Raw genomic sequence first — 10,245 nt, 5'->3', positions numbered from 1 at the left:
AAAAAAATACCCCTCCAAAAAATACCCCTTCAAAAACAAAAACCAAAAACCAAAACAACAACAACAACAAAAAACACAAAAAAAACCCCACACAAAACCAAACCAAACCAAAACAAAACAAAACTAAAAAAAAACCCCACCCAAAAAACCTCCAAAAATACGCCTCCGAAACAAATACCTCCAAAAATACCCTCTTTGGGTCAGGGAGTGTGAAGCTGCCCTCAGGAACACGAGGAGAATTTTTACCTACAGAAATGCTGCTTGTGGAAGGTTAATGCACTCTGAGACATTTGAACAGAAGCTAAAATAGGCGAGTTTAGGAGAGAGACAAAAGAAAAATGGTGGAATGCTTCATTCCTGAGCTTCCACGTTGAATAATTCAGTTGTAAAAGTTTAAAAATAAAAGTAAGGCACCCCTGGCTGGGCTGCAGCCGTGCATGGGTTTGTTATTAAAGAATTGCTTCGTTTGCTCCCTCTACCCTGTGATACTGCAAGGGTGAAAATAACAGGCTGATAGATGAAATTAGCTCTCAGAGAGGCTAAAAAGCCTTGAGAATCCCCAAACCTGAATTTACAGTGAATTATTTCAAGTTCCTGCATCACAGAAACCTCCAGTTCTGCTGTGGGTTGTCTCTCATCTGCTCGGTTTTTGCTGCACTGCTGGGGATCAGAAACAATGTTCTGCTCCTTCACTAAGTCTGAGTATTTTCAGAAAGGTGTTTTGGTACAAAAAAAAGTTTTCCAGAAAGGTGTTTTGGTACAAAAAAAAGGTATTTCAGAAAGGTGTTTTGGTACAAAAAAAAGGTTTTTCAGAAAGGTGTTTTGGTACAAAAAAAGTTTTTCAGAAAGGTGTTTTGGTACAAAATGTTACAATAATACAAGTGAAGTATTACAGTGTCAAATACAAAAATTTAAAATGTTACAATGGGACAAAAGGTAAGAATTTTACCAATGGAATGTTACAAAGTTACCAAAAATATCTTTCCTGCTCTTCACGTTTTTTACCGGGCAGGGTCCTTCCCTCGGTGCTGCTCACATTTTGGGACTGGCAGCTTTTGTGATCCACTTAAGTGAATGCAGAGCTTTAATTCCTGCAGTGGAAGCCGATTTTGGGGCCGCTCAGGCTGTTCCTGGCAAGGCCCTTTCTGTCTCAGAGTACTGGAGCTCCTTGCTGGTGTGCAGGACAGAAGAATCATTTGTCTTCTGCTTGAGGTGAGATGGGGCATCCCCCCCTCCCTGCTCCCCCAGGTTTTTGGGAGGCTGGGAAGGCTCCCTGGAGGATTTCCAGAGCTTGTGGAGGTGGTTGAACCCACCAGACCATGGAGTTCTTTCCTTTTCCCTCTCAGGTTTTGCACTGCAGCAGCAGCTTACCTGATGTGCAAGTTTTCATCCTGCTCTCGTGAAGATTTTTGTGCCTTGGTTCCTCCTGGCCTGATTAAAAAGGTAAAAGGGAAAAAAGTTTTGCTGCAACTTATGAGAAAGTTCAGTCTCAGCCCAACTTCCTGCTGCAGGTCCCTGTGCAAATGTCACTCACCAAGAAAACAGTGTAGAAATAAATCTGTGTGCCCTCCCCTCTTAGCCCTGGGTGCCTCTGCTCCCTGGGCAGCTGCAGAGGTGGCTCTGGGGCAGCCAGTGCAGGATTTGCTGGTTTTATTCCAGCTGCAGGATTTGCTGGTTTTATTCCAGCTGCAGCCCCTCCCTGGTTTTTGTTTTTATTCCAGCTGCAGCCCCTCCTGTTTCTGGTTTTATTCCAGCTGCAGTTCCTGGTGCCACGGCTGAGCTTGGAGGCTCGGGGAGTCCTGTGTGAGGAGGCCAGAGGTGCCCTGAGCTGGAGTTGCCTGTCCTGCCCCTCTCTGAACTACAGGAGAGCCAGCCTGTGCTTGTGGAGGCAAGCAGGCTTCCAGGAGCTCTTGAAGGAAAAGGCATTCCAGGTATGAATCTTTTCTGTCACCCACATTCCCCCTCTAATTCTCCACTTTTTTAGATCTGCCCTTTGCAGTTTCCTTATTGGTGATCAAAAGCTTCTTGTAAGAGCTGAATGCCTGAAGAGTTGTCTGACAGCTGAGTCATGTGGGCTGGCTGTTGTTTGGTGGGGATGATGAGGTGCAAAGAGAAGACCAGAGGTAAAACGTTTGTGCCCTAGTGCTTGGAAAGGCTGGGCAAGCTCCAGGAGCTCAGGACGTGCGGAGCAAAGGCCTGTCCACCGCCCTGGCTCCCTGCTGTGCTCTCTGGCACGTGGTGGAGAGGCAAACAACTGGAAATCCTTGCTTTTCTGGTGCTTTGCGTGATGGCAATGTTCCCCTGAGCCAGCCTGGCTCAAACCATCCCAGCTTTTCCCTTTGTACCACCCTTGCAAGGTCTCTGGTTTGACAGAGTCTCTTTTTCTAACCTGCTTCCCCTAGAACCAGTTTGTGCAGAGGGGTTGGTGGTGTTCCTAGGACGGCTCCTGGTGCCTGGCTCAGTGTCCAGGGCTGGCACACCCTGGCTTCCAACCTCCCTTTGGTGCTCACCCTGTCTGACTCAGGGGCTTGGCTCGTTTTGCCTCCATTTCTAATAAAACACAAGTTCACCCTGGTGCCTGGGCCTGGAGGTGCTGAGTGTGATTGGAAATGTCAGAGGTGGGGGTGTGAGACAGGCTTTGTGGGCTTCCCATGGGGTTTTGAAGGCCAGCAGGGTTTTAACTTGAATTTTTTATAGGAGAAACAGCACAGGAACTTCCTTGGGTTGATGTCTCTTGTTCCATGTCTCTCAATCCACTTGGGATTGTGTCTGGAGATGAAGTGAAGTGGGTTTTGTGCGGGGCAGCAGGTGGCTGCTCTGCACAAGTTATTTCCCTTGCTGTGCTGCCCTGCTCCTGAATGCTGGCTTTTCCCAGCTGTCTTTCAGGGAGTGGCTGCTGCTGGAGCTGGAGGTGTGCCCTGAGAAGGACATTCTCTCTGCTGCAGAGAGGTGAGGCCAAGGGGCTCTGCTGGGAATGGGATGGTCCAAGAGTGTCCCGTCAAAATTAGGGAAAAGCTCTGGGGATCAGGAAGTAAATGAACAGTTGCTGCAGGATACAAATGCCTGCTGTGGTTTGTCCTGAGTTCAGGCACTGCTGGAATGAGGGGTGTGTGTGTTTTCACTTGAGCAAGGCCAGCCTAGAGCAGCCTGGCCTGGTGGCAGGTGTCCCTGCCATGGCAGGGTGGGACTGGATGGGCTCTAGGGTCATTTCCAGCCCAAACCATGCCGTGGTTCTGTGGGGCTCACCCTGCATGTGCAGCCCTTCCAAGGCACTTGTCACAAACCCTCCCTGACCCTGGAAGAGCTGGGTGGGGTCTGCTGCAGGATTCCTGATGTCTGTACTCACCTGGAGCTTTTATCTGAGCTCACATCACTCCCCTCTCTTGATGTGTGAGCTTCCCTCTACATCAAGGGCAGGGCAGCATTCCCACAGATTTCCTCCTTTTCCCTCTGCAGACAGGATTTCCATTACTGGGCCATCTATCAGAGGTACCTCCCTGCACCTTCTGCTGCGGGGGGCTGTGATGGAGACCTGGAGGAGGCCTGTGGAGTCATCCTCAATGCCATCCTGGATTCCTCACACAGGTACTCAGGGCCATGCCTGCCCTCCCTGGTGTGGCCCTGAGGCTGTGCCCTGGGCATTTGTCCCTTCCTGGGGCTGGGGAAGCCATTCCCTGCTGCTCTGCTGCAAGGGGCAGTGGGAGGTGGCCCTGGGTGGCTCCCAGGCTCTGCTGAGGGTGGCAGAGCTCTGGGGCTGCAGCCACAGAGAGGCCCTGTCTGGCTGTGTGTTTAAAGCTCACTTTGTACTGAGCTTTGTGTGGCCAGACAGGCACCAATGCCCCGGGGGAGTGGCTGGAGCTGGAGAGCCAGCAGGGAGCTTAGAGGAGAGCCAGTGTCTCAGCTACAGCTTATTTATGGCACAGTGTTTGAGCTCTGTGTTCATCTGAAGCATCTGACTGCGCTGAGCTGTGCTTTCCCCTGGGCTAGCAGGGGCAGTGCCTCGTGTGTCCCCAGCTGTCCCCATTTCAGGCTGGAGCTGGGTGCCCCTGCCCGCTCGAAGACGTCGCTGAGCCCCGAGATCCTCTGCAGGCTGCAGGTGATGATTCCACACTCTGGGCTGGCTCTTTAGTCCTGGAACCTGAGCACAGTATCCCCCCAATGCTCACTATTGGTGAGGCTCTGACCTGTGAGCTGAGGTGTGGGGACTGAGAGGTTTCTCTTGTTGCTCTCTGGTTGCTTCAGAGGAGCAAAGGGGGTTTGGGAGCAGCCTGGTGTGTGGCCCTCACTGGTTTCCCACCCCCTGTTCAGGAGCTGGTGCTGGAGCTGAGGTGCAGGCCAAAGCTGCTCCCTGGCTGCTCAGCTGCCCAGAGACACTTGGTGTTTGAGCTGCTCCAGGGGAGGCTGGCAGGCAGAGAGCCAGAGCAGGGACCTGCCCTGGGACAGCAGCTCTGGAGGCAGCAGGAGCTGCTGCAGCACAGGAGGTAAGAGCAGGCCTGGCACTGGGGATGCCTCCAGGGCAGGCTGGGCTGTGCAGGGTCCTGCCCTGTGATCCCACAGCAGGTGACAGGGACACTGCATGTCATGGGACAGCCTTGCAAGGGACACTTATTCCCTGGCACCCACTGGGATTGGCTGTGTGCTTATTCCATGTGCCATCTTGGGCTGCCCTGGGTGTCACACATGCTCCTGGGAGGCTGATCCTCCCCCTGGCAGTAACCTCAGCTCTCATCCTTCCCTGCCCAAGGATTCTGCTGGGGCTCCCTGCATCCACCCTGGTCACCACGTGCTGGAAAGGGAACAGAGCAGTGCTGGACTGTGACAGCTTCTTTGCTTTTGTGAACTCTGAGCTGGTAGGTGCTGTGAGCCAAATGGTGATTGCTCCTTGCTAAATGCTCTAGATAAAGATTAAATTTGAATTTAGGGAAGGAGGTCACATCCAAAAAACCCAGAGAAAGTGTGGCTGCCCCATCCCTGGAAGTGTTCTAGACCAGGGTGGAGCAACCTGGTCTATGGGAGGTGTTCCTGCCCGTGGTCCCTTCCAACCCAAATCATTCCATGATTCTGTGACTTCATTTGGAGTTGTGGTGGCATTTGACACTGTCAAGAGCAAATCCTTGGGAGTCCCTTTGTTTGGGGAAGTGGGTTACAGACAATCTCACAGTGCTTCTGTGGAGGCCTGGGAGGGGCTGGGCATGAGCCCTTCTCCAATCCCTCCCTCATGCCAGGGCCTTGAACTGTTTTGCTGTAGAGTGAGATCCTCCTCATCCTCCTGAGAAGCATCAGGGACATCCCTGCAGCTTTCTGGGAGGAGGTCATTCGACTTGCGGGTCCCTCAGGAGCCTGCTCTGTGCTCCACGGAGAGCTGGTTTCTATTTATGCATCCTGGCTGGCCCTTCAGGCCCTCCTGTGCTGTCAGTTAGGCACAGCCAGAAGGCTCTGTTCCCCCAGGACTGCGGATCCATCTGCTGCTGCCACCCTGGGGCAGGGGCTGTCAGCCCAGCTCCCTGCGAGTGCCCTGCACACAAACCACCTCCCACCAGCTCAGCTGATGGTCAGCAGTCCCAGGGGGTGCCTCTGTGCTGGCTGAGCCCTGAAATGCTCTTAGGAAATCCTGTTCCAAGGGGAAGGAGTGGTGGTTTCGTTGATTTTGTTTCCCCGTCCTTGTGTTCCTGCAGAAGAACGTCAGCTCCCGGGGCTACGCGCTCTCCTTCGACATCACCGCTCACTTCTTCAGGGTAATGTGCTCCTGTCCTCTGCCTGCTGGGCCTGTCACAGCTCTCCTCCTTTGCACCCTCCTTTTGAGAACTCCTGATTAATTCTGAGAGGAGCAGGAACCAGGAGAGTGAGGGGGAGCAGCAGGAGGAGGCAGTGCTGGAGCAGAATTTCAATACAATGCAGCAAAGCTGGGCAGGGAGGAGCTGTTGGTAGATGTTGCTTTTGCTGAGCCGTGCTGACCCCTAGAGTTGTCTCTGATGAGTTTCCACAGCTCAGCGAGGGGCTGGAGCAGCACACAGGGATGTGTGGAGCCAGCCTGTCCCTTGTCCTCTTGCAGGGCCTGCTGAGTGCCAGCCTGGACTGTGAGGATGCAGCAGAAGGGGTCAACGAGGCTCTGGCCACGTGTCAAACCAAGTGTCCCGTGGTGCTTCTCTCTGCAGCGGTGACTGATCTCATTGTGGTGCTCTGATCTGGGCCAAATCCAGCTCCAGCTCCGAGAGCTGGTGTTAAACACTACCCACGTGTGTAACATTCAACAGGAACTCCTAAAGCCTTGGGAAATTGTGTTTCCAGGGTGTTTTAGAGCCCTGGGTCCCACTGAGCCCTGGGCTCCTGGGTGCAGCCACAGGGGCTGTGTCAGGGTGGGAGCTTTGTCCTGGTCTCTGATGCCCTGTGTGGCCTGGTTGTTACATCCAAGAAACCAAAATGCCCCCAAACCCCAGGTTTTGTTCTCTGCCCTGTGTGTAACTCCCCGTGTGCAGTTTTCCACAGGGATTCGTGTTTTGGTGCATGTGTTGATCATGGCCATCACCTTGTGGAGCAGCTCTTTCATTCTGGCTGCTCCTGCAGAGGAGTCCCAGGGCACCATGGTGTGACCATGGTCACAACTGACCCTCTGCATCTCCAGGATGTGAAATTTCTCCCATTTCTGATGTGTGCACGTACAACTTGGGCTTTTTCACTGAGGAGAGGGGAAGATCCCCTTTCCCTGAGTCCCTGGCTGTACCTGACTGCGAGCACTGAGCACCCCACTCCTAATGCTGCTGTTCCCATCTTTGTCCCCAGCTCTGGTGGCCGAGGCTGGAGCCAGCACTTTGCTCCCAGTGGAAGAGGCTCTCTGGGGCTCCCCTTGCAGGAGAACTGGCCAGGCTGAGGGGCTGGCACAGCTCAGGCACCAGGTGTGTGTGAGGGATGGAGCAGGGGCTGCTCTCCTGGGGGATGGAGCGCTCACATGGGCTGAGCCTTCCAGGACAGCTCCAGACAGACTCCTCTCACTCAAAATGGGTGAGAATGGCTTGGTCTGGCCCTGTGTGTGTTGTGGGTCACAGTGCTCCCCATAAGCACAAGGGAATCTCTGCAGAGGGGGCTGAAGGCAGAGCCCTGGTTAGGCAAAGCCTCAGCACGGTCTTGAGTCATTCCAGGAGCTGCCACACCCTTTGCTCCCTGGATTTGGGAATCTGGGCTCCTGAAGCTGCTCCCTGGCTGCTTCCTCCTTGACCTCTCCCTACACTGTCAGTGCCCTGCAGCTTTTCTCCAGAGCTGGGAATTTATGTAAGAATCTCCTTGCAGGTTATGGCAGGTGATGATCACATGCTTCTGTAGTGTAGAGTCACTGCTGATAAAAGAGATTTGAGAATGCTTCTGTCTGCTTCTAGACTTTGGCTTTTTCACAGCCAAAGAGAACTTTTTCACACAGAGAACCATCGTTCTCCAGAATGAAGAGAATGATTTATTTTCTTGTCCCGGTCTCAGTTTGCGCCTTTGCCCAAGTCCCCGATTTCCTCCTCATTCACAGCAGGACTTTTCCCCCTTTTTCACCTGCAATGCCATGACATGTTTGTTCTGTTTCCAGGTTCCTCTGCTCAGGAGCAGCTTTCCCTGTCTCTGACCCGCCCTGGCTCTCAGCTGCCTTCCTGCACGGGGCCATCCTGCAGCACTCACCACGAGGGACAGAGGCCCTGGAGAGGCTGGGCACTGGTGCAGAGCAGGCAAGGCTGGGTGCACTTCATCCCTCTGCTCTTCCCTACCCCTGACAACCACAAACAGGAGGTCTCTAACTGGGAGGGGTTGTCCTGAGATAGTGCTGCACCCCTGGTAACCCCTGCTGGGAAATCTTGCTGCTGGATAGTTGATAAAAGGTGGCTGTAAATTGCCAGTTGCTTAATTCTTATCCTCAAGGCAAAGTTGTTCCAAGCTTAAACTTTTACCTCAGACTCTGGCTCCTGGGAGGGCTGTGAAGGCTGCTCAACAGCTGCTTTAAAAACTGGAGCTGGAGAGAGCCCTGCAGAGAGGGAGAGCTCAGTCCATGGCGTGCCAGGATTCCCTCTCCCTCCAGCAGGAGCAGTCCTTGTGGATTTTAGCTCGGGCAGCTTGGCTGGGAATTTAAGGAGATGCAGGAAGTTTGTGAGACAGCAGTGCAGGCATTTTAAGGCTCTGGGAGGTTGTGCTGGGATTCCCAGACAGATTTCCTGAGGGTTTTCCCAGGTCTGGTGCAGGAAGTGGCTCAGGCTGTCACCTCAGTGCAGGGGGAGTTCTCTGGAGGGCTCTGCTGAGGAGGAAGCTGGGCTGCTGCCCTGCTGATTTTCCAGGGAAGAGCCGGGGTCAGAGCTCAGCCTGGGAGGGTCCCTGTGCCAGAGGGACACGGGTGACAGTGCTGAAGCAGAACCTCAGGTTTACTCTGGAGGTTTCCTTGCTGCAGGCAGCAGCTCCTCTTCCTGTGGGATTGACTCCCCCACTGATTGTGCTGGGCTGGAGCCAGAAGCTGCCAGTCAGGACCTGGTGTCACTGAGAGCACACAGGGAACAATAACTGCAGCTTCCCTCTCAGAATCCCTGGAGGGTGAATTGAATTCCTGCCAGGGGCAGTGAGAGCCATGGGAGGGCTGGGGGTGCCGGGGGTCCCACAGGTGAAACACTCTGTGCTTCATCAGGTCCGGGCTGGGAAGGCACCTGGTGAAATGTTTCAGTTCCCTGACTGGAAAGGCCAAGTTCCAAGTCACCATCACAGGCACAACTCACAGGCAGCCTCTTTTCCTTGCAGCTCCTCGTTGCTCTGCTGTTCTTCTCACTCCTGGATCTCATCTCAGCCACAATAGCACCAAAGGTGAGTTCAGCCCCAGGGAACTCTCTGGCACTGCATGTGTCTGATCAGCTTGGTTTGCTGCCCAAAAATGCTTTGTGGCAGCATTGGGAAGGCTGGGAGCTCGTTCTGCCAGGAGCAAGGGATCAGCAACACCCCAGACAAGCCTGCTGAAAGCCCTTCTGTTCCCATCAGGTTAAACCTGGCTTTTCCTCTCTCCCTGACGTTATCTCCCCTTCCACTGCTTTTATTTCTCCTCCTGGATGATTTATTATTTCCAGTTTGCTGATCAGACTTTACACCTCCCAGGTAGTGCAGGAACCTCGTGTCTCACTCAGCCTCTGTGCAGCATCTCACATCTGCCAGATGATGTTTTTCCTCAGGCTGGAATGTGGTACTTCATGGGAGAAGGGCTGCCCAGGAAGGAGGAACAGTTTCGAAATGGTTTAATGCTATTTGTGAAGGAGCAAAGATGACAGGCTGCTTCCAGAGCTGCCTGCCCTGAGCATCCTGCTGCCTGTGAGGGCTTGGTTGTGTCCCTGAGCTGTCACCTCAGCTGGGAAGTGCAGCCATTTGGAGAGTCACCTCGCAGATGGGATCAGGGAGCAGATTCAAGGCACGAGGAACCACTTGGCCTCAGTCTGCCCTTGGGAGAGCCTGGGGGAAGAGCCAGGGAGGAGAGAAACATCCTGAGCTGGGGGTTAATCCACGTGAAATGAGTAATGAAGAAAGAAACCCCACAATAATGCCAGGACATGTTGTCACTGGAAAGGGCAGGGGGGACAGAAGCTGCTCCAGTGGGGTGGGTGCAGGATGTGCAGGGGTCTCTTGGTTAATCCAGGTTGGATGGGGCTTGGAGCAGCCTGGTCTAGTGGAAGGTGTCCCTGCCCATGGCAGAGGGGTGGGATTGGATGATCTTTAAGGTCCCTTCCACCCAAACCATTCCATGGTGCAGCTTTGCCCTCTCTCAGTGGAGCCCTTGGTGGCCTGGCTGGGTGAGGAAGGCACAGCCTTGCTCTGGTGCCCAATTCCCCTGGGGGAGCCCAGGCTGCCAGGTGAGGGAAGGACTCGGGATGAATTCCTGGGGTCCTGTAGCAGAGCACTTCATGTGCAGTCCCTTGTGGGGGCTCCTCCCTGCTTGGAGCCCAGGAGCAAGGAGCCTCTCCTGTCTGACACCCAGGAAGGAGTGGATTTCCAGGCATCTCTGGAACGGTCCCTGCAGATCCTGCAGTGCCTGCAAGGGAGGGGCACGGCCTGGCCACTGCTGTTCCAGCCAGCAGAGGGAGGTGAGTCCTGTCCCCAGGGGCTGCAGGGACGGGTGACCCATCCTTGGGTTGGAGTGTCCCTGGGAGAAGGGGCTGCTGGGCCTTTGGAAGCAGCACAAAACCCTGAAAGCTGAGACCACCCTGCTCCTACCCCAGAGTATGGCAGTCCCAGCTGATGGTCAGGAAT

The 10,245-nt window shown here is 54.0% G+C and overlaps 1 protein-coding gene across 1 annotated transcript in view; it reads left to right on the top strand.

Annotated features, from left to right (window-relative positions):
* The window catches only part of FANCA (FA complementation group A), a 37,399-nt gene that overhangs the window by 24,962 nt on the left and 2,192 nt on the right, over nucleotides 1–10,245 (top strand). The window contains exons 26-39 of the mRNA XM_031060133.1: nucleotides 1,013–1,212; nucleotides 1,347–1,443; nucleotides 1,755–1,931; nucleotides 2,876–2,949; nucleotides 3,457–3,585; nucleotides 4,030–4,096; nucleotides 4,309–4,481; nucleotides 4,745–4,850; nucleotides 5,676–5,735; nucleotides 6,053–6,157; nucleotides 6,781–6,893; nucleotides 7,568–7,703; nucleotides 8,755–8,817; nucleotides 9,974–10,079. Coding sequence (XP_030915993.1) covers nucleotides 1,013–1,212; nucleotides 1,347–1,443; nucleotides 1,755–1,931; nucleotides 2,876–2,949; nucleotides 3,457–3,585; nucleotides 4,030–4,096; nucleotides 4,309–4,481; nucleotides 4,745–4,850; nucleotides 5,676–5,735; nucleotides 6,053–6,157; nucleotides 6,781–6,893; nucleotides 7,568–7,703; nucleotides 8,755–8,817; nucleotides 9,974–10,079 — 1,606 coding nt within the window. The remainder of the gene's footprint in view (nucleotides 1–1,012; nucleotides 1,213–1,346; nucleotides 1,444–1,754; nucleotides 1,932–2,875; nucleotides 2,950–3,456; nucleotides 3,586–4,029; nucleotides 4,097–4,308; nucleotides 4,482–4,744; nucleotides 4,851–5,675; nucleotides 5,736–6,052; nucleotides 6,158–6,780; nucleotides 6,894–7,567; nucleotides 7,704–8,754; nucleotides 8,818–9,973; nucleotides 10,080–10,245) is intronic.

Source organism: Geospiza fortis, unplaced genomic scaffold, assembly GCF_000277835.1.
Source record: "Geospiza fortis unplaced genomic scaffold, GeoFor_1.0 scaffold102, whole genome shotgun sequence".
Taxonomy (NCBI): Eukaryota; Metazoa; Chordata; class Aves; order Passeriformes; family Thraupidae; genus Geospiza; species Geospiza fortis.
Note: the sequence above shows the minus strand (reverse complement) of the source record. Positions and strands in the feature narration are given on the sequence as shown.